This window comes from Arvicanthis niloticus, chromosome 12, assembly GCF_011762505.2.
Source record: "Arvicanthis niloticus isolate mArvNil1 chromosome 12, mArvNil1.pat.X, whole genome shotgun sequence".
NCBI classification, from domain to species: domain Eukaryota; kingdom Metazoa; phylum Chordata; class Mammalia; order Rodentia; family Muridae; genus Arvicanthis; species Arvicanthis niloticus.
The window spans coordinates 25,292,183-25,316,263 of record NC_047669.1 but is presented as its reverse complement, the minus strand read 5'-3'; the positions used below and the strand labels follow the sequence as shown (position 1 = coordinate 25,316,263).

Genomic DNA, 24,081 nt, shown 5'->3' with positions numbered 1-24,081 from the left:
TGTGTGTGTGTGTTTGGATATATGTGTGCATGCACATATATGTGTGTACATGTATGTATGTGTGTGATACAATAATAATTATAAAAGAAGTCATACATTTGAGAGGCACTAAGTAGATACAGGAAGAATTAGAGGGGAGAGGGAGAGGGAAAATGATTATAATAGATACAGTATTCATGAATGAAATTCTCAAAAATATAAAACATTTAAACTCTTGAAAGGAATGCAACCCAGCCAACATGGTTTTTAACCCAGTGACTCTCATTTCAGACTTCTGACCCCAAACAGTCAGCTATTTACTTTGTAGGATTGAGGAAATCTGTTACTATGGCAATAAGAAACAAGCCCAGAGTTTTGGCAAAAATACCCATTTATCAGGTCTGTTGAGAAGATGCCTGACACAGAATGGAACACTGAAGGCCCATAAGTGGCAGATTCCATTCTTTTGGGTCACTTTTGGAAAATGAGTGTGGCTTTCTTTAAGACAAAACAAAGACATCTTAGTTTTAATTACGTGCATGGGAGTGGAGCGGTGCACGTACGAGCATGCAGATACCCTTGGAGGCCAGAAGAGGGCACTGGATACCCTGGAGTCACAGGCAATTGTGGGCTGCCCACCTCAAGTGCTGAGAACTGGATTTGGGTCCTCTGAAAGTGCAGCAGTCACTCTTGAGTGCCGACCCATCTCTCCAGTGCCAAGACAATCACGGCTTTCTAAGTTGCTATTTGAAAAAAAGTTGGGAAGAGGCAGCAAGTTCAGAACACCTTGCCTATCGATGCAATCCTTTCTCAAGCTACCAACCCACGGGCCACCGTCTCAGCAGCATTTCCTAACATGCCACCATCTAGGTTCTCCCATGGTTTTCTTGCCCAAATCGGCCCCCTGACGACCCTCCCTTCTCTCCTCCACTGATCTGCATTTCCTATCCCAATCTTGACTCTCAACATTCTCCTCTTTTCCATTGTGTAACCAAGTAGCCAAACAATAACTACCCACTTGTAAAACCCGGTGACATCTGGAAAAGCGGTCAGTACTGTGCCGACATCCCTTGCTCAGGATTCCTTCAGCTTCTTCTGGACCAGCGGAGACCCCCTTGTTGAACATCTTCTTGGATCCTTCCTTTTCCTCCACACCTCTCAGAACTCCCCCTTTCTTACCACTGGCCCCAGTTAATTTGCCTTTAAAACCCTTGGTGCTATAGGCCCACTTTAGATTCCCTGAAAGGAAAAATAAACAACGTCTCTTCTCTGTTCTTTGAGCCTAACTAACCTTACTGCTACCAAGAAACTGCTACGTGTCAAACAGATGCAGAATCCGTACAATGAAGGTCAGTAGTGACGTTGAACTTGGCCCCTCCAGATATTTGCCCTTTACAGACTGTGTTTCTGTTATCTGAATGTCTACCTTTCAAAGTCTGTTTAGTTTGTGTCTAGTTTAGAGAGCAGCCCAACTGGTCAGGATTAAAGTCTGTGCATGCCAATAACGAATTTTTACAATGTAACTGATCCGGCTGTACCAGTTAGAGTTTCTCTGTCAGAGCCTTCTAGGCACCATAAGGTTTTACTCATCTGATATGGAAGAGTTACCCCCAGATAAATAAATGGCATTTCTAAGCAGAAATTCCACAGGGTGGGGGGATCAGAAGATGGTGTAATGTGGGCTCAGATTCTTCTGTTCCTTTGACAAACATTGATGGAATTATGTGTGCCAAACTCTGAGTCAAAAACACTCATACATTTTAACTTTTTAAATTCCCACAACCTTCAAGGTTAAAAGAAATGGAAAAGTATTTAGTGATGTTTAAATTACTTAGGTTATTCTAATTAAAATACTTATGTTATTAATATACACCTTATAGCATATGTTATAACAATAGAGTTAAAAAGACTTAGGCTGAAGGAGTCTCAGCAGTTAAGAGCACAAACTGTTCTAAAGGGCCCAACGTCACTTCCCATCACCCAAATCAGGTGACTCACAACAGGCTGTAACTCCAGTTCCAGGGGATCTGAGGCCTCTGTCCTACACATGCATCCATACATGTACAGCATGCACTAACACAGACACACAAAAACACATGGTGAGAGAGAGAGAGAGAGAGAGAGAGAGAGAGAGAGAGAGAGAACAACAAAAGCAAGATGTACCTCCCCCACAAACCAGGAGTTCAGCCAAACTGGCTAACTTGGTGTCTTGTCTTCACTTTGCACCTCTGAACCTGCCCCATCTCTCTTCCCCCTTCCTGCCTACCACTCATCCCACGATCCTCCTCCACCTCCTACCGCTACTCTCTGATCAGAACGCCGACTCTATATAACCCGTTAAGCTGGAGCCTTTCACACTCAGGCCCCAACTCGTGTATCTAGACATCCACTTACGCATTCTAACAACTTGAGACCTTAGCTTCTCTCCTAGCACAGAATCCTGGACTGTGACCATCTTCCTCATTCATCTTAAAAAATGTCGACATGCAAATTGTATCATTTAATACCCTTTGAGTGTCAATTGGTTAACTAAATAAAGAATAAAATGTTCAGGGATGTGAGCAGCTTCTCTCAACATGTCTCAAGTACTGACGCCAAAACCGATTGACCCAAACATTTAAACTTGTGCCCTTTCCAGAGAATTCCACAGGAGGCAAAGAGGTCCAAGCTTAGTTGCATCTGGCATAAACTGTATAGTTTCTAGCAGCCAGTGTAAGCTGCAGGGAAGAGTGTGGGCCCTAGAGTCACACAGACCAAAGATGCCCCCAAATCTGCCATTTCTGTCTGTGTATCCTCAAAGGCACTACTTTACCAGTTAGTTAGGCTTTGATGCCCTGGTGACTACAAGAGCCTCCTCCTCTCCTACAGTTTTGTTCTAGTTGGGTTCTGAGAATCTATTATGCACATGAAGTCTCTAGAAGACTGCACAGGGGAGCTACACATCCCTCTTTTCGCTGCACTTGCCTCATGCAAGAGAGAACTTCACTTTCTACAGCCTGTGTCCTTTAGCATAATAAACTATTTAACATTAACCCACCGGCCAAAATGGCCTCAGCCAACTCTTTTAGTTTCCCTATGGTTGCAGTTGGCCTTGCCTGAGGATGGCAGTGGCAATACCGGAGGCCCTCAGTGTGTGTCAACCTGGTCATCACCATGATGGTCTGCTCTTTGCGCTCCTGGTGAGCTTGAAGAACCTCAGTACCCCTCTCGGAAGGATGATTCTGGTGCCTTTCATTCCGTAAGGGACTCCTAAAGGACACAGATCAGACTCTAAAAGCCCTTATTTGTTCTTTAGAAAATTCCTGTGATAGCTGACCTCAGGTATCCAATGAGGTCAAGCTCTCATGATCTTGATTTGGATTTAAAAAAAAAAAAAAAGGAGGGGGGGAACAGGAGATGTCATGATTTGCTGACGGTGTAGAGACTGAAGCAGTATTTGCTACCTGCCCCCATCCAATGTAACATTCTTAACTGTGTCTTCAGCTTGTGGAAATCCCAAAGATGGCCAAAGACGATTCCACTGTTCGTTGCTTCCAGGGCCTGTTGATTTTTGGACATGTGATTGTTGGTGTAAGTCATAAGTACTTTTCAAAAAAATGGTGGTGTTCTTCTTCTAAGAATGGCTTTTAGATAAATTAAAAGTGAGAATTTAAGAAAATATTGTAAATATTATTCCCCTTTATAGTGCCTCCGTTTTATGAAACATGGTGATAAATATACTCGCTAGGATCTTAAGATAGTTGTATATAATCACCTATTGTGACAGAAGACCATGGTCAACATTAAATTAGATTATTTCCTTTCCAATTTTCAAGACACAATGACTATTAAGAGTCATGTGCTCACACAGTCAGTGTCTAAACACACCTGATACTCATTCATTTATGCCTCTGTCCAGCTGTCCCTTGGTTTGATTTGGGGACTGTTACTGAAGGTTGCTGAGACAAATGTTCTTCTGTAAGGCCATGAGAACCCAAGCTGTGTGGGCAAGAGCATACGGGAAGAGCATTAGTCAGGGAGTCAAGAGAGCTGGTCCATGGCTCAAGGCTGCCCCTGCCTCTCTGTGGCTATGGACAAGTCATCATCATTCAGAACCATGGCTCTTCATCCATAGAATATGAGTCCTGGGAAGACAGAACAATTCCAGAACCACTGTGGCAATCGCCAGGACACTTCAAGTATTTCAACCCAGGAAAGTTTGCAATGGGATAAGATAGGAGAATAACTTTCATACAAGAATGCACTATCTGAGTGGGTCATATCCCAGGGGGCTTTATGGATGGTCTGGGGTTACCTAAATGTTTTCCCAAGTAGCAAACAGACAGACTTATATGTGGAAGAAAGTGTTAAAGGTAGAGGTTATGTGGAAGAAGGAAGCAAGATAGAAATAGCTGTTGGGTCTCCTGGCAATGGGGGATCCATTGCATAAAGCCTCTGTAAGATGTAAGAGACTTATCATTAGAGCCTACCCTACCCCCATCCCCTGTCCCTTGGTGCTCTGCTTTTGCTCACCAGCCTGACAGATTCATTCTCATCTTGTTTCCAGATGTGTGGCATCGCCCTGACAGCAGAGTGTATCTTCTTTGTATCTGACCAACACAGTCTTTACCCACTTCTTGAAGCCACCAACAATGATGATATCTTTGGGGCAGCTTGGATAGGCATGTTCGTGGGCATCTGCCTCTTCTGCTTGTCCGTTCTAGCCATAGTAGGAATTATGAAGTCCAACAGGAAAATCCTCTTGGCGGTAAGGCCTTACAACCCATGAAAAGCTGGAACTGTAGCTCAGTTGACAGAGTGCCTACACGTGAAATCTTGGGTTCAGTCCCTCGCACCATACCATCTGAGCATGGTAGTGCATGTCTGTAAATCTGTTTGTTCTGTAGGTATGAGCAAGATGATCCTAAATTCCAGGTAATCCTTGGCTACATAGCAAGTTCAAGACGAGCCTGCACTACAAGAGACCCTTTCTCAAAATAACAACTAACAAATTCTCTGCAGTTGTTTTCTTGGGCCAATTTTGGTGAACTGTTTTTTCTCCATTGAGCAAAGAGCTTTGGTTTTCAGTGGGCTAAGTGGAAGAAGGATTCTAGGCGAGTGAACAAAAGGGGGGACAGAAGAGATGCCCTGTTGCAACACCATCCATGTAGGAGGTAAAGATGCCCTTCCTGGTTGAAAGTTCAGGTTCTAGTGAAACAAACTGAAAATGGAAACACCTGTAGATGGTCTAGTTGACTATGTGCAGATGAGCGCTTCTCCAGCTGCATGTGCCCAACAGTCACAGCCAGGAATTACATTGACATAAGAAATGACACCATGGGAATTTTTTTAGATTTTTTTCCCCCTTGAATAATAGCTGGTTAGTTTTAAGTGTTAATGTGTTAAGAGACAAAACAGAAAGTAGACGTGAATTTCACATAGCAGACAATTTCACATAGCAGACAAAAGCCTTCCGTCACCCCCAAGACTTGTGAGTTCAAGGCCAGTGGCTTTTGTGTCATGGCTGCCTGCCCCACACTGTCATTTACTCTGCAGCACAGGAACCCTGGAAGACCACAAACAGCACCATTGGGAGTGACCCATTCACACACATCTGTGGTCTCGAGGCACTGACTAGGCCATGCTTTGTCTGCCTTTGCAAATGGAAATGAAAGGGAAGGGAATCACACTTGGGCCTAGACCTCTGCCTTCTGCCCCCGTGCCCCAGGACAACAGTTTGTGTCATTGTCATCACATGTACATACACACCCATACCTCTCCCTACCCCTCAAGTAACTCCCCTACCCTGAGTCCCACTTCTGTAGAAGAAACTCAGCCACTTAAGAAGCTTGTTGATCTACCTCTGTCAAGTAACTGTTGCCCTAGTACCCGGGAATGCAGAATGTTTGCCTTCTCTGTTTCCCTTGGGTGAGTGAGTTCCAGGACAAATGCACTCTGAAAGAGTAGGGAAAGGAACGCAGGGAAGAGAGCAAGAACTGAGAGACCTTCCTGAAAACAAGCACAGACTGCACCCTGGCCTTCTCTCTGGCCTAATCCTAAGGAGTCCTGAGGTTTTGTAAAGGGAACCACCAAAGCTCTTGACAGCAAGCAAGGCAGTAGCCAAAATGGGGAAGATTATTGGAGTCTCTGAAAAGTCTCTTTCTTGTTTTCCACAGAGGCGGTTGGGGCTGGGGAGTGGCAGGGTTGTTGTTTTGTTTGGGGGTCAGTGAGAGTGAAAGAATAAATTGTAAAAATGAAATTTTAGGTCTCAAAATTAGGTTTCTTAGGTTCAGAGTTTCAATTTACATAGGTTTCTTAGGTTCAGAGTTTTAATTTACACTCAAGTGTTAGCTGCCCCTGGGGTGCATTCCAAGGGCTTAAATAAACATTTCAAAGGCACAAAAGACCCAAGATAGAGGCAATAAAATACCTGGGTAAACGGAAGTCACTTGAAAGGAATTCTCCCAGGAGCAAGATACAGATGTAAATTAGGGTAATTGGGATGGGGGCTAGATGGAAACCAGGCTTGGGAACGGATGTTTGAGATATCCAATCATATGTAACCGCGCCAAACTTTCCCGCTCTCCCCAACCCCTACCCATAAATATCCCAAGTTTCCGGGGCTAGGGGGTCGGAATCCCTATCTCCTGCGTGAGATATATTCCGGCCCGAGGGCCCTCGTCATTAAACCTCCTCTGCAATTGCATCAAGAAGGTTTCTCGTGTGTCCTTGGGTTCGTGCAGGTCCGGACTTGGGTGAGAGTCCCCTTTTGGGGTCTTACAAGAGCAGCAAAGGGTCCTGACCTTTGAACCCACAAACACCCCAAAGAGGGAGGACAAGTTTCTCTACCTACTCTACAGTCCTTCTCCTCAAAAAGGACATGAGGACAGACAGTGCATGTATAAAAATATGCAAGGCAGGGGCTCTCACTGAGAGGCATCTGCTGTTCAGCTATGCCTGCTGCCCCAGACACTAGGGGCAGGGAAGGGCTGTGCTGTTCACGCAGTGACTTGCAGCCCGTGCACCCGCATGCACACACAGCAGAAGCAGCGCATAGAGAGCTCTGCTTCCCTCCACTGAGCTGGTATCACCAGAACATGGGTGTGTGATCCATGTGAACAGTGAGTCCCTATGCCGGAAGACTGCCTGCTCCTTAGAGATGAGAGTAGGTGGGAAAGCCACAAGGCACTAAACATGTTCGTCATCCTTTCCTGACTTCTGTGGTTCTATGTTTTCAGCAGTTCGTGAGGAAAATGACTCCCACTTTAAGGGATTTACAATGTTCAGTGTCAGGTATGACACACAGAGGCTATCTCGCCAGCCACCGGGCATGTCGATGTACCAAAAAAAACCTCTGAAAAACCCACACATTCCTTCACTGTTTAGATTAGCTCGGCCAAATTAAGATAGAATTCGGGATGAGAAAACTCCAAACTGAATGGTCATTTCTTCCAGAGATAAGCAGAGAACTGAGCTGACCCACACACCACCTTGGTCCGAGCACCTAGTACTAGCCCCATTCCAAGCAGCTGATCAAAAAGTTTGTCCTATCCAACTGCTTGGATACCAATGTGCTTAAGACTCATAGCAACCGCTTAGTGGGATGTCTGCTATAATCCTCTGTTCTCGTGTTTCCCTCCCAGTACTTCATCATGATGTTCATAGTTTACGGCTTTGAAGTGGCATCTTGTATCACAGCAGCGACGCAACGAGACTTTGTGAGTATCGTCCCCAAATGCACAGAGCAAAAAAAAAAAAAAAAAAAAAAAAAAAAAAAAAAAAACGACGGTAGCTCTGACACCCTAGCAACGGACATGCATCAACTCCTCGCTGTGCGCTTGTCATGCTAATATGCACACTATTAACACTCGTGCGATATTTTGAAGCACTGCTTATCTTTTCTAAATGAAAAGAGAAAGGCATAAAAAGCCAAGGAATGTATCTAGAGACGGATGGTTGGCAGGTCACAGCAAGAATTCTGAGCCCAGGCAGCCTGATTCCCGATGCCCAAGCTGTGATCCACATCATGGCCTTTCTGCATCTGCTGCCTCATGGGAGACATAACTCAGAAGCTTTCTTATTCCATCTCTCACTGTTTCCCTAATCTACACCATCCTTAGAATGCCCAGTCATGCAGTGATTTCTTCTTATATGGAAACCCAAAGGCAGCCCTGGCCAAATGAGCGTAGTGCCCCCTGAGCTTAGCTTTCCTCCAAGAGTGTTCAATTTGTAGAGCAACAGGCTCTACAGAAAGGCTTGGCCTTTCTAGGGAGCAGGTGTGCTGACTCCCTTGTGTCGTTCCCACCCTTGCAGTTCACAACCAACCTCTTCCTGAAGCAGATGCTGGAGAGGTATCAAAATAACAGCCCCCCAACCAATGATGACCAATGGAAGAACAACGGTGTCACCAAGACCTGGGACAGGCTCATGCTCCAGGTAAGGAGTGATCCTGGGGTGATCGCCCCTGGGGTGGTCGCCTGCACATCTGAATGGGTAACTACCCGAGTGTGGGTAGGAGTAAGGTCAGCACCTCCAGCAGGTTTCTTCAGGAAGAAACTTGTTCCAGGCCAGGTCAGCAATGCCTCTTGTTTACTGGTGAGTCTGGGGATGGGGGAATGTTAAACGCGTGACTCAGGGAGGCCTCTAGAGCCATATTTTACGTAAAGCTTTAATGTGGATTAGCCTGCCCTATAGAGTGTACGTTAGAGAACTTTGGATTAATAATATGTTCTGCCTCTTAGGACTTAGCTCTCACAGTAACAGAATGAGTGCCTTACCTCCCCCACAGAGAACTCGAATGGTGACATATATATGTCTCACCTTTTATGTCTCCTTTGATGAGTTCTGCTAAGTATTGGGAGATATGATTTGATTTAATCAATCAGTTTTAAGTGACCATCATACCACATATCCAGGCCTATCGCAAATACCATCAGAACCCCAAGTCTCCCAGTGTATTGTCCATGTTGTTTTTTGTGTGTAACCTCTAATGTAAGTCAACTCTCCACTGGCCCCAACACATACACTCATACAAGTTCTCATACTCACTCATACACACACAAACTCTCACTCACACACTCACATGGATACACACTCACTGACATACACACACTCACATTCTCTCTCTCACACATACACACACACATACAAATTCTTACACTCACATACACACAAACTCACACACTCACATGGATACACACTCACTGACATATACACACTCACATTCACACACATACACACACACACATCTTTCAGTCTACTCTACCCCTTTCGATGTTCTCTTTACACTTCTACTTTCACTAGACACTTGGCACTTCTAGTGTCCCCTGCCTGTCCTCTCACCTTCATGTGCCATGGGACCTAGAAAGTGGCTAGGTTTTCTCTCTGCTCTCCGTGGCTCCTCTTCTGTTTCTCCCTGATTGCCTCCTTGTTCACAAACTTGAAGTCTATGCTGTCAGCCTGTCTCCTTATTGTAGTTATTTATCAACCACACTACACACGGTCATTCCCCTGCCTCCCTCCACTAGGGATTTCAGTATCACCAACTGTGCCCTTGCCATTCATGGTACAATCATCCTGCCCCAGATAAGGCTTCACAAACCCCATGGGGACTCAGACAACATCTGCTCTATTGATTGCTTGTCTTCCTGCATCCCACAGCTCTCCTCGCTTACCTCAGCCACTTTTCTCCATGGCAACAGCCAGCATGTTGTCACTAGAGACTGTGCCAGCCAGTTTCTGACGACCTTCTAGAATTTCTTCCATTGGCTCTCACATCCTCATGTCATCATTTTGTCCCACTGGGACCTCTAATTAAACATCCATGTTTTCATTTCCCAACGCTGTTTCCTGCTTCCTCTTACAACGTTCGCTCTCTGCTGGCTCCTTTACTCCGTCGTGAATCTACTTTCATCTTCCGACACAGTCTCTATAAAAGTTAATAACAGTTTTTGCCCACTCCTCCCTTAAGGACTAAATATTACTGGGAAAAGTCCCCAGTCATGCTAATTTAAATTTGTGACTATAAAGCTCACATGGGCACTCTGTCTCCTGGTGCATTTTCCGAGAAATCTGCTTTGTCGCTCTGCATAGACTTCCATTCTTCACCTCTGCAAAATTCTTCCACACCCTCAGCCTCAACCATGGCCGCACCTCATGCCTATTGAATATAGAAGCAATTGGTTGGGATCCATTTCTTCTCTCTCCCAGCAAATCTTCCCATCCATGTGTATCTGCAGCCAAGACAGACAGACTGTCCCACACCCAAGTCACTGTCTTCCATTCCAAGTTCCTCTCTACTTCTTCGGTTTACTCTGCTCTGATCCATCAGCCTACAAGAACATCCTCCAGAACTTCCGGCCAATACTCACCCTAGTTCTAATTCATGACAAGTCTCAGAAGAAGAACCAGTGCCTGCTGCCTGTATTCTCACACTTTCAGCTGCTATTTGGCCAAGTACAATTGGCTTCTGACCACAACACTCTGCTTCCAGGACACATGCAACAGTTACCGATCCCTTCCATCCTGCCAACCACAATAGTCACGTTTCTGTCCTATTAACTCATTGCCCCTAGGATGCACTGATTAAAACACAGAATGATGGGCTACAGAGATGGACACAGAATGAGAGGGGCTGGGAGATGGCTCACTCAAACAAAATCCTGCTGCACAACCATGAGGACCATAATTCAATCCCTAGCACCTATATAAAATGCTGGATATGGGGATGTGTGTCTGTAATCCTGGTGCTGAAGAGGCTGAGACAAGGCTTCCTGAGACTCACTGTGAGCTCCAGGTTCAGTGAGAGACCTTGTCTCAGAAAATAATGTGGAGAGATGAGAATGACACTCAACATCAAGTTCTGGCCTCCACATGCGTGCACACACACACATATAAACACACACATTCACACACACCGCACAGAATGAATCTTTTTCCTGGTTAGCTATTTCCTGTGTCTAAATGGCAAAACTGTACATCATTTCAAGATGATCTTCGCCCTCAGAATTCCTTGGTTGTATTTATTCTAAAAGTTGGGAGAGGCCTGTAATTTTTTTTCCTCCCTGAAACATTTTGGGAGAATTTATGATAAGGGACGAATGCAATATGGATTTTACAGCCTTTCTCTTCAGTTGTGTCCAGCCATGTATCTGTTTACTCCCTTTTCTTATGTAGAGGGACAGCTGTGTGCCACCAGGTCTGAAATGTTTCTCTAGTTTACTTTCCCCCTTTATAAAAAGAATGCATAGCCAGGCGGTGGTGGCGCACGCCTTTAATCCCAGCACTTGGGAGGCAGAGGCAGGTGGATTTCTGAGTTCGAGGCCAGCCTGGTCTACAGAGTGAGTTCCAGGACAGCCAGGGCTACACAGAGAAACCCTGTCTCGAAAAACCATAAATAAATAAATAAAAATAAAAAAATAAAAAAATAAAAAAATTTAAAAAATAAAATAAAAAGAATACATAGTTACTCAAGGGAAAATATTATGTATATAGAAAAATATGAATAATTGCTAATAATTTCTTTACTACTAAAACTTTCCATTTTGTGATTTTAAATAATTATACATCTCTCTTGCTATAAATATTAATAATAATTAATGCCTACTAAGAGTTTACTATGAGCTAGGTGCTATATCAAGTACATTATCTATGTTAACACACTTGATCCTCACAAAAACTCTGTAAAGTAGGTACTGTATTCATTTCACATTTACAGTCAAAAGAAACAAGGCTTAGAGCAGGGGTTCTCAACCTTCCTAATTCTGTGACTCTTTCTTTAATATAGTTCCTCATGTTGTGGTCCCCCCCCCCCCGGCATAAAATTATTTCTGTTGCTACTTCATAACCATATAAATCACAATGTAAATATCTGATACACAGGATATCTGATATTTGACCCTGAAGTGGTCATGACACACAGGTTGAGAACTGCTGCCTTACAGGCTCATAGTAATGTGTCCATTCATGGCTGGTAAAGTAAGAAACATAAAAACATTGTTGGCAACTTAAAAAAGTATTGAGCTGCAGTCTGGAAATATTTGAGTACTGTAAGATACAGTATGCTTTTGAAGATTTTCTCCACAAAGCCTTACTGTGACATTTGTGTCCAGAACAATAACTTTGTGTCTCTCATCCTCTGACAGGACCACTGCTGTGGCGTAAATGGGCCGTCCGACTGGCAGAAATATACCTCCGCCTTCCGGGTGGAGAATAACGATGCTGATTACCCCTGGCCTAGGCAGTGCTGCGTCATGAACAAACTTAAAGAGCCTCTCAACCTAGATGCCTGCAAACTCGGAGTGCCTGGTTACTACCACAGTCAGGTGAGCTGTCCACCCCCTGAAGACCTAGCAGAAAGTCCTTCCACTCGTAAGTAATGTCCATAAGGAATTCTGCATGTTTCCCCTAAACCTCGTGTCATCTGCTTCCTTCTCTGTTAGTACACTGGGAGTGCTCATTTAGGATTGTTGCAAATTTATTTTTAGTAACAATTACTACAACATGAAGATTTCTGTAGCACTAACCAATTTTGTGTAAAAGAAGACAAGACTGTATAATGTTTAGAAATGGTTTTTCGGAGAAATATTTGCATTAGATGAAGGCCTGCAAAATGTAAATTGGAAGGAATGATATACAAGAGAATACTATTTCGTTCCACCGCAATGGCAACTGCTGAGGTCAGAGGTGATGAAGGGCGGTGTCAAGCAATATCGGATTGGTAATTTGGGCCGATGATGATTTACGTACATTTGGGTTTTTGCAAAAGTGCTTCTGGGCTGATGAAGGTGACCCTGTGGTGATCACGAAACATTTATTGAGGCCTTCCTGAGTGCCAGATGTTGTGCCATGTGCCACACACAGACTATCATGCCTGTGATGCTCAAAGTCAGTGCTGGCTGTTCTCTGTAGTCTGCATGAGGAATGGGGTGAGGAGATGCTAACTGGGGCCTTGCCCAAGCTCACACAATGAGTAAATGGCTGTTAGGTTTCAAGCCCAAGCCACATAGCTTCAGAGCACAGACGCTGCACCAATCAAGGTTGGAAACAGTCCCCCCGAGGTCTTGGTGAGCATGCTCGAACCCCTGTAGGCAGTGTCTGCCGACGCAGCACACTGAAATGTTCTGTCCTGCTTTGGGTGTAGTCATTGTCAGGAAGCCTAGCCATATGTCGGCTTGGCAAATAATTGAGACGCATCAGGCTTTTCCCTACAGAAGTAAATGCTACAAACCACACATTTAGAGTGAGAGACACCATTGTTACACCTGGCAGGGCACCTGGACTATATCTGGAGGCTTTCATTCACAAAGGGTAAGGCAGTGATCTGGACGGCTTCGTAGCAGTGTCCGGAGTAACCGTCACTGAACTGTACAGACACCTTGTTACTGCATTGATTGCTTCAGTCAGTTATGTTCATCTGTAATAAAAATTAAATGGGTTGCTTATCATCAGTATAAAATGCAACTATCACTGAACTACTCATAAAATGTTTTCAGCATTTCCATGTCAGGAGTCGCTCGTGCAAACCCGTCTTTCCTAAATTACAGTCATGTACTAACAGTGTCTTCTCTCTAAAAGGGGAAAAAAAAAGAGATGCCCACTTTCCAATTATGGCATAACTTTGAAGTCCCTCGACCATAACACTAGCCGTGGAAATCAACTAAAACCTCTTACTCAGGTTTAAATAGTAAGTTTGAAAGGGAAACACCCCCTCCCCACTTTTTTTTTAAACTGTCTTTAGACCGCCACACCCATCCTGACACCTTCTTTTGGCCTCCTGCCTTTAGTGTCTCCATTGCCAGCCAGCTGAAGGAAAGCATAAACCAACAGCACCTAGACCCACACTTCAGCCAAGTTTCCCCATCCTGCCATTTCTTCTCTGCCTCTTACTCCCTTTGCTTCCTCAGCTGTAACCTAAGCCGACCTATCCATCTTTCTGACTCTCCCTCTCGATCCCCCAGAGTCCCACACGTGCCCACTTTCTGACATATAGGTGCTGCTGCTGCTGCTGATTCTACTCCAACAATTCTTTGCTATAGGACAGAAAGCCTGCCCGATACTTACTGTATCTGTGGTGGTTTTGTACTTAACCTTGTCCAGACAGCTCCGTGAGGTCCCTTAAGAGCTGCAGTACTCAGTTCTACATCTTCAGTACTTGGCATAGTGCCTGGCACAAAGTAAACACTCAGTAAATGCTGGGTAGGTGAATAAGTGAATGAAGGAGTGAATGACTCCTTCGCAGCCATATTGACGCTTTCAACACCTATGACCCACAGTATTGCTACAGCTGTAAAAACTAACAAAAGTAGAAAAGTCAGCCTAAGTATAGTAATGAGGAAAAGCAAGCAGAATTTCATATCCAGGTAAAAAATACACACACACACACACACACAGAGAGAGAGAGAGAGAGAGAGAGAGAGAGAGAGAGAGACAGACAGACAGACTTAAGCTTCACTGTCAGCCTTGAAAATGCTATATGCAAATCCTGATGATGTAACCTCAAGAATATTAATATATACTGAGAGAATAAAGTCCCAATAAAATGATTAGCAACCTGGAAAATTACTTAAGAGACGAAAACTGGAGATTCTGACTGTGAGTCCTACAAAGACAAGAGGCCTTTCTGTTTTGCCCCAGCTAAGTGCCCAACTCAGTACTCAGCACTTGGCAGAAACTGGCTCTTACACATCATATTAGATTAATGATTTCCTCCCAAGATTTTCAAGAGGATGGGTGTGTTCTGAGTATGTCAAGTGGAGGTTGTAATCATTACTTAATATCTTTTATTAAGTCTGCTTGTTTTGTTTGTTTATTCATTCATTCGATTGTTTAAGACAGAATATCATTCTGTAGCTCAGGATGGCTCTCAACTTTTTGTGTGGCCCCGAATGACCTTAAACTTGTTATTATGTAGCTTGGACAGGCTTTGAATTTATAATCCTCTTGCTTGAACATCCTAAATGCTGGGACTATAAGCTATTATTCTGTGAATTAGGTACCTACTATATGCCAGGCACTCATCCTAGGTTCTGTAATTCAACAATTAACAAGATAAACATCTCTACGCCTGTGGAGGTCACATTCTATTGTAAGTGACAAATAGTAAATGTGCACACAAGTGCACAGTCAAGTGCCAGGTAGTGGTGCCACGAGCAGAGATAAAGCAGGGTTTGTAAGTGGGATTCGATAAATTGTTTTTCTCTGTGGCTGGCCAGAGAGCCTTTGTTGAGAGGATGTCTGCACAGTTCTGAATTATGTGCAGAACCGCGGAACTGAGCTGTTAGGGAACACCTCTAAGCAGAGAAAGCAGCCCATGCAAAGACCAGAGCATCCCTGGTATTTTGGAGGAAACTCAAAGAGACCAGCCTTGTGAGGCCAGAACGATTGCAAGATGTCTAGAAAGAATGGGGAGACCTAGACTTAGTGAGTGGAATCAGCCAGGTTAGGCCCTGGGCCCTGATTAACTGAATCCTTACCACAGGAGGAGATCCATGCATGCTCTTCCTGGAGATGAGTTTAACCTTTAAGTGAAGCCCTGAAGGGGTCAAAGTGGTACAAGGAGACTCGGGAGTGTTGGTGTTTGTGATACGCTTTTAAATAGACCCTAAAAGATTTGCTTAAGTGTCGAAAATTGGATAAAGAAATTAAGGAAAATTCCAGGAGTTTTCATTTCGGCATCCTGCAATGAAAAAAAGTAAAGGTTTTGTGGGGGATGGGAGAGTGGCACACAGCATGTATGCAATTTTCAAAAGGGAGGATCATGGGAAATGAAAAAAGCATCAAGTACATACCTGTAGCTACTGGGTAGAGCCTAAACCTCATGGCTAACCCAGGATAGTTGTTGAAATTTGCTGAGAAATCTAGCACACTTGCCTCTGGGCCTTTCGGTGCACGGAATCAGCATGGATTCTACATTTCCTGGATATTCCCTGTGATCCCCCAAGGTTAGGGCAGAGTAACTCAGAAGGCCACGTTGCATGGTTGTCAGCTGGACTCTGGAGGCCTTTGATTTGTTGGGCATCTGCTTTCCCATCAGTTCTTATCTCGGCTCTGGATTCTCCACATTAATGGAGCTCATTCTGTCTTCTCAGGGCTGCTATGAACTGATCTCTGGACCAATGGATCGGCATGCCTGGGGAGTTGCCTGGTTTGGATTTGCCATCCTTTGCTGGACTGTGAGTATCCTCAGAATGTTTTATTTCAGAAAGGGACAATAAAGAGAGAAGTTGAGAAGGTCCAGAGCTACTTCAACCACCCTAGAAAGTCTGGAAAACAAAGTTTGCAGCTAGGATAGTCAGGAAACTTCTAGCACCAGACCAAGGACGATGGATTCCTCTGAGGTGTGGAATGACAACTTCCCTACTGGGGAAAGGATGCACCGAACTAAGTAAAGCCTTCATTTAGATGCCTACATAGGCATCTAGGTTGCATTCACCTGGGCTTCTTAGTGAACTCCAGCTAAGTGTGCTCCACAGCTAAGTAATTCACTGCAACTAGAGTTCAAGGCCTGCCCTGTGCCTCTCTCAGGCCTCCTCAGGTGCATCCTTAGTTTGCCTAGTGCCTTGGAAGCACTCATCCCTCCCTGTTGCCTCTCTGTGAGGCACATAGGGCTAGGTCAGAGCTCTGGCTCCCAGTTTGGCTGCACACTCAAACCTCCTAGACAAGGCAAAAGATGTACCTATCACTCTGTGGTCCTTCACTTGTGTCTGTGGTTTTGTTTTGGTAACTTTCCAAGATGATTCTACATCACTGCCACAAGCAAGAACCATGGCTTCAGGGAAATAATCCTGAACTTAGATTTCAATTACTCTTGAACACCTTGAAATATATTAAAGAATCAAAAAGAAAAGCCATTTTTTTTTCCTACGTGGGCTTTCTATTGCCATCCACTTCCACTGGATATAATGAGTGGAAAAAATTAAATAGTTATTAGTTTGTTTTTAAAATAAGATAATAAACCAATTACAAGTTCATATAAACAACATAATCCTGGTAGGAAAATTATATTTATAAAATAAGACAGACTCCTGAAATAATATTGCTTTGCATTTTTTTTTTCAATCCTGTTGATGTCTGGCTTGGTAAAAGAAGCTGTGTCTTCTACATGTGCCCTATATTCGGTCTGTGCTAACATGTTGCCAGTGTTATGGGAAAGTAGATCCTTCATAACGGTGTGTAGTTAAGACAGGAATATTCTGACAGCCTTATGTGAAAGGTGAATATTGTGACTATCCCTTTGAAACCATGCCCACTGATACAAGCTTCTTCAAGACTGGTAGCAATATGGAATCTGAAACTAGATTAATGAAGAACTTGTACTATTTGCATAGATCGTTGGCCTATACCTAAGTCCGTAACATCATGTAGTGGCTGTTTGGGGGGAAAGCTGACTCATCATATTTCATAGCACTTGCCGACAATCGTTGATTTCTTTATGTGACACCAAAAGATCACACTCACTAGTGCTGTCACACTGGAGAAGGTCTCAAACAACAGGGTACTATCAAACCCATGACAGCATATCGATTTTCCAGAGATCTGATTTTTGCTTTAAAACCCACATTTATTATTGGCAGTAGTAGTTAGTTTCCTTGAGGTAGCAGACTAATTTTGTAGATTTCAAAAAAAAAAAAAAAAAAAAAAAACATCTCTCCAAATGACCAAGCCTGAACTGCCATAACCATAGCTTCTTTTCTAGACTTTTTTTTTTTTTTCAAATAAAAATGATGTTTCCAGAAAGAAGAAGAAGAAACCATTAGGTCAAGTGCATAACCAATTACACAAGTGGTTTTTTTTTTTTTTTCTTTTTCTGGACAACTGTATTTCAATTTGCAATGGGATTTTGTTTAGTCATAGAGAATATTAAAAAGATGTGTAGTCAATGGTCAAAGTACAACACAACCAGTAGCTTTTGTTGTTGCATGGAAGACAATACCAGATGAAACTTCCTGCTGCTTCTTTTCCCACGAAGGACAGAGCAGTGCAGAACACAGTGGGTGCTAGTGCAGTTTAGTCTGTCTGCCTCCATTCTCCCCAAGACTCGACCTTATGCTGCTTTTGTGCCACCAGAGACCATGTTAAAAGGGAAAAAAAAAAAAAAAAAACCTGAAACATTCTTGATCTCATTGGCTCCTGAAGGGTGCTTGCGTAATATGCTTTGAATGGAGGATATAAATGAGGAGAGAGAAAGCTGTTCCTTCAGGAAGTGTTTTACGATCGCTCTTAGGACTTCATCTCTATTGTGAAACCATGTCCCTGTGACGTATTTGATGCTGTCAGAGGCAGAGGACCAACTGCTCTTTGTTCCCCAGAACCTAGCATAGCACATAGTAAAAACTCAGTAATTTGTTGAATGAGTTCACTAGACAACAGAGAAGTTGATTATTTAAGCTGGAAATACTGGACATTCAAAGGCTTTTGAGTATCATGGAGTTGCCAACCAACACTGTATACAAGTATCAAATTCTAAATTATAGATATTAGATCTAAACTATAGCTATTATAGATATTATAAATATCTCCTGAGGCTCAGCAAAGGGGGGGGTGAGAGCTAATGATATTGAGGGTCCACCGTTGATGAGATACCACATCAGATAGTCTTTATATGAAACCCCTCAAGAGCAGTAGGTATATCTGCCCTACAAGGAACCATGCTTGAGAACTCCTAGGCATACCAGAGGGCTTGCTCTCAGAGAGCTTTCCTGTAAGGCTTGATAAGGAACACTCTAAAGTCCACTGGGTCCTATGACTTTGGGTTAGGTACTTGTCTTCCCTGTACTTCCAGCTCTTCAGAGAGCTTTAAAGACAGGTGTGCCTGATTCATATAATCCTTAGTAAATATTAGGCTCCATTATTATTTCATTATCTTACCCACAGCCCTAGATCTGAGGTAGAGAGAGGAAGATATGAAGTTTATTTTATAGATACAGAGACTGGGGCTCAGGAAAGCAATATGGCGTGGCTAGGATCCCCAGAAGTAGATGACAGACCTGAAACAGCTCAGACATTCCAACTCCATACATGAGTGAGATGTCTTAGTGGTCTGTGGTATTCTACAGAGGCAGTCATTCAAAAAGGTGGCAAGCACTTTAGGATGCTAAGGAAATCCCTTGGGAGGAAAGGTTTTAAGAGTAGGAGAAAAGGGGGACCCAATGGCTGGAGATCTAGCTCAGTTGGTGGAGCACATGCCCAATATGACCCCAAACCCCCACATTAGACCCCAGCATTAAACAGACCAAGCAGGGTTGCACATACCTATCACCCCATAATTTGGAAGTTGAAATTAGAAGGTCATCCTTAGCTATGCAGAAAGCTCAGGGTCAGCCTAGGTTCTGTGAGAGCCCATCTCAAAAATAAATAAATTAAAATGAAGAAGATAGATCATAGTTTCTGATCTATCTTGATCTATTCTGATAGATCAAGTAGTTTCTGACTAGAAACAGAAGCACATTGGAGAGTTCTTGGCCTTGATAATGGGAGAGAATTTCCCCATAGCTATTTCAGTACAGAAAGGAGAAGAGCACTTGAGAAGTCAGAGAGGCAAGGTGGGAAGTGGGGTGGGCGCATGGGAATGGAGAGAACACTCTGAGTGGCAGATTGTAGAAGCAGTGCTCCAGATCAGGATGGGCAGCATCTGGCCCTTAAGATTGCCGTCACTTAGGCTCAGTCTTGTTAGTGAAATAAAAAAGGGGGAGAGGTGGAGAGTCTTTGGGGCTACTTGGCAAGAATCTGACATTGGCCAAGGACAAGGAAGTAGGCTTCAGGAAGGAATCTGACATTAGGCTAGAATAAAGACATAATTTCAGGTAGGAATCTAAATCTTAGGCTACAACAAAGAGGTAATTGTAGGCAGGAATCTAAATATTCGTCTAGAACAAAGAAGTAATCTCAGGCAGGAATCTAAATTTTAGGCTAGAACAAGAAAGTAGGCTTCAGACATGAAAATGACTTTGGGCAAGGACAGGGAAGTAGGCTCAGATATTTTGGTCACCCTGATAAGCCCTTAGAAACAGTGATCATGTAATTGGGTTTAATGCCTTGCTTGTTCTTTGACTATTTGTGTTTATTGTCTTGCTTGTTCCTTGACTATTTGCATCTATTGTATTGCTAGACCCTCAACCTAGAACTGACCTTAAGACATGCATGTAATTAAAATGGTATAAAAACAAAAAGGAGGAGGGGGATGGGATGGGGGGTTCTGGGAGGATTAATGGGGAAAGGGGATGACATCTGAAATATAAATAAATAAAATATCCAATAAAAAAAAAAAAGATTGCCATCGCTTAAATTACTACTAGAAATCCCATGTCACCTAAGTCTGAAGGGAAGGAACATAATTGTTTCATATTAAAGCAGATGGGTTTTTGTTATCTTAATTCTTTGTTTTCCTTTCTCATTTTAATTCTAGTTTTGGGTTCTCCTGGGAACCATGTTCTACTGGAGCAGAATTGAATATTAAGCACACAGTGTCTCCGCCATACCTCCCTCCCCTGGTGACTTTGAATTTGGTGCTGGAACCTGCTGTTTCATCACTCGCCCTCTGTGTGCTCCGCCACGACATATGCTTGTCTCTCTCAAATGCCAGTTCGGGTGGAATGGGCTTCCTTCAGGCTCTCAAGATGCTGCAGTTCTTAGCAGAAGATTCCACAACATATTTAATAAGACAGTGTGTTATATATGCACTCTGTGCACTTCTATGCACTATGTCTAGTGTAGTACTTACATGTACATTATAAGACAGAAAATTTGGAGTGGAGGTGACTCTCATCCCTGTTTATGTTTAATGTGGGAGCACAATGATATTCAAAGGAACCTGCCTCACCATTGTAAGCTCTATCTGTATTGAGTAGCAAATTCAAGAAACAGAACACCTGGCTCTCTATTTTCTTTAACCTTGCAAGACTTTTGTTTGTCACTGTGTAGGCTGGAGGAGGGGAGGTGCACAATGAAAAAGAGGGAAACTGCAAAGCTGTGCCTTCTGCCTCTGGTTCTGCTGGCTTCTATCTGTACCAATAGTGATCCTGACATCTTTGGATGCTTTTATTCTCCAGGACAACCCTCGATTTTCATTTAACAAAGTGTTCAGCTTCCTCGCATGCCCTGTGAAGTGACATGCAGTTAGCAACCCCACTCTCTGTTCATTGAGAATATGTAAACTGGGGGCATCGACCGTGCCCATTTTACACCAGCTCAGTCTTTGCACTCAAAGGTTTCAACCTGAAACACTTCCAAGCCAGCTCTTCGAACAGGTGATTTATGGGGACTTTTGTTTGCTGTCAAAATAGTTTGCTCACATTAACGATCCCGAAGAAAGTCCTGACAAGTCACCATTTGTTTGCTTATCCATAAATAAAGAAGCCCATAAAATACGCTCCCTCTCTTTGATTCCAACGGGGTTTCCAACAAAAGAGACCCAATTGCAGGGTTTTAAACGGCAGAAGTGGGAGATACACACCAGTGGGTTCCTGATGGCTAGTAGACTTCCCACATGGACAGGGAATGGCTAGAATTCTGTTTCCTTTTGCTTTTCCTTCTTGCATTAACCTCTGAAGCTATTATTCTTCTGTACTTGGAGGCAATGTACCTGATGCCAAGAGCCATCCATGTTCCTTATGCAGGAAACACACCCATCTCTTAGGAACAGTCAACCCATCTCTGCTCTACCAAAGAGCCACCCGAAAATGCTGCAATCTGAGAAACTTTCCTTTTCTCAGCAACTACCACTGAACCCCAGGCTAAATCTAAGGCAAGGTTTATTTACTGCAACACGGAAATATCACCCTGTCTCTGGTCAGCCTTATCCTTTCCCAGACTAACCCTAACCCTACTAACCCTACTAACCCTAACCCTAACCCTAGGTCCTGGCAGCCTGGTTACATGTAACACTGCAAAGCCCACTGCTCAAATTTGTCTGGTTTCAGGCACATATGTCTAAGGACCCAAGTGGTCCTATTCAACAAGGTCTTTGAGAAGGGCAGCACTGCCAATGCATGGAAGATGCTCTCACACAGCTTCCTCCAGCCCACAATCCCCATGCCTGGCATAATCTATCTCTTTCTCTTTCTCTCTCTCTCTCTCTCTCTCTCTCTCTCTCTCTCTCTCTCTCTCTCTCTCTCTCACACACACACACACACACACACAGAGTCTTTTTTAAAAGAGAGAGAAATTGATACAGACTAAGTATCCAGTTGTAGCCTACCCTTCATTGACTTTTCTAAGCTCCCAAACTGCACACTTAGACACATATATACTCCAGGCTTAAGATTTATTTGAATTCTCAACAGTAGTCAATAGACCAATTATCTATTCAGGTCTGCTGGGATCTCTGAACCACTCCCAGGAGAGCATTTCAGAGACCAAAGTTCTCTGTACTACAACCTATGAAAGTCTAACAGCTTTCAGGAACTTGAGACTATGCCTTAATAAATAGTTTCCATCTATAGCACGTATCAATGGCTCTTGGCAGGGACTGTGCTTCTAACAGGACCTGGAAAAAGTGAAAAGCAAACGCTGTATATCTCTTTTAGGAGTCCATTCACAGGAAACATGGACACCTCCAAGAAGCATACTCAACTGAGGTATAGCTGTGTGTAGTGGTTAAGAGCCGAATAACTGGGGTGGAGCACAGATAACACTTGAAAGTCATTTTTAGGACCCGGAAGACACTAGACCTCTGTAGGAATCAGAACAGGGACAGAGATTTAGAAAAAGAACAAAAACTCAATAAAGACAAAATGGAATAATATTCTGACTTGGCTGCTGCCGTACTGTGAGATTTCTAGCAATACCCTATCTGTTCTGGGTCTTCACCCCTCACATAGTCCTCAAATCCCAAGAGATTGTACAAAAACATTACAACCTGTAAGCACCATAAAATTGAGTGATGGCCCAAGTGATTAAGAAAGGAATTAAAAACTGTGCAACAGCCACTCGTGGCCATAGGGAATTAGTTACAAATGTCCAAACAGCCAGCACTCACATCATTCTTGGCAACCATGGTACAGTAGGTGTATCTACCTTTACCATTCAAAATGTGTCATGTTCTGGCACTAACGGTAACCGGATACACTGGCAGGAAACCAGCCAAGGAGGGGTAGATGACAGTAATTAGCAAGCAGGTACTCCAGGGCTCTGACCCCTCACTGGGCCTTGCACCACCTGCATTAGTCAAATGGCACAAAACTGACATGAAGGTTCCATAAGATTATCTTGCACCTCAGGTAATTTCGTAACAAGTCATTGCGATGACTTGTATATTTTCCTGGTTGAGAGAATTAAGAAAAGACAAAGGCCTGCTTCAATGGTTCCCAGCGTATCGTTAATGCAGACGCCTCTGACCAACAAGAGACAGAGTTTCTATACAGCATTAATGATATTCTGCTTCCATTAAGAAACTGATTCTCAACTGCCCTACCACACTGTTCCTTTGTTAACCTCCCAACATCTTTCTGAGACCCTCTCCACCTCCAACCTTCAGATCTTCATCATCAAAGAAAATGGGATGAAAACCAAAGGCTCTTAAGAAAAGGGGGGGGGGGGGCTTTCTCACTATCATATGCCATTATCTAATCTCCCAAGAACAAAACTCCCTTTATAAGGTTCAGCAAGGAAATAGGAAACCCTTGAGCATGGTTTTCTTAAATAAAAAAAAAAAAATACAACTTTTACTTCCTATGCTGAGTTATTGATAAACCAGACTAGCCCTGAGTAAACCTGCCAAGCCTATAAAAATGTCCTTTCAAATTCTCCTTCCTCCTTTGCTATTGTTCATTCCAAATCTTCCTGCTCTCTCTTCCTCTTTGAGGAAGGATTAGGTCTTATTTACACTTACCAGAGTTCAGTGGTGATGGAGTCACATAATGATGGTGGATTGAGAGGCCTTGGGGCACAGCCATACAACACTTAAAAGCATCACCCAAGCAAAGGAAATATTCTCACCGTCCTTCTGACTCAATGGCTTCTACTGCCTTCCTCTCCTTTCCCCTACACCTTTGCCCTGCTCCCCAGGAAGCTCAACAATGCTGGGACCTTCTCAAATCTCTCTAGTTGCCAATAAAGCACCACAACCCCAACATTATTCCAAATGATAGGCCCTGTCTCCTCAAACCTACACTCTGTCTCTTTAAG

The 24,081-nt window shown here is 43.5% G+C and overlaps 1 protein-coding gene across 2 annotated transcripts in view; it reads left to right on the top strand.

Annotated features, from left to right (window-relative positions):
* Nucleotides 1-21,325, top strand: part of Upk1b (uroplakin 1B) — a 30,537-nt gene extending 9,212 nt beyond the window's left edge. For both annotated transcript variants that reach the window (XM_034515827.2, XM_034515828.2), the window contains 7 exons: nucleotides 3,463-3,549; nucleotides 4,526-4,726; nucleotides 7,602-7,676; nucleotides 8,272-8,394; nucleotides 12,102-12,281; nucleotides 16,047-16,130; nucleotides 20,363-21,325. In XM_034515827.2, coding sequence (XP_034371718.1) covers nucleotides 3,481-3,549; nucleotides 4,526-4,726; nucleotides 7,602-7,676; nucleotides 8,272-8,394; nucleotides 12,102-12,281; nucleotides 16,047-16,130; nucleotides 20,363-20,413 — 783 coding nt within the window. In that variant the 5' untranslated portion in view covers nucleotides 3,463-3,480 and the 3' untranslated portion in view covers nucleotides 20,414-21,325. The remainder of the gene's footprint in view (nucleotides 1-3,462; nucleotides 3,550-4,525; nucleotides 4,727-7,601; nucleotides 7,677-8,271; nucleotides 8,395-12,101; nucleotides 12,282-16,046; nucleotides 16,131-20,362) is intronic.
* The last annotated feature ends 2,756 nt before the right edge of the window (nucleotides 21,326-24,081 follow it).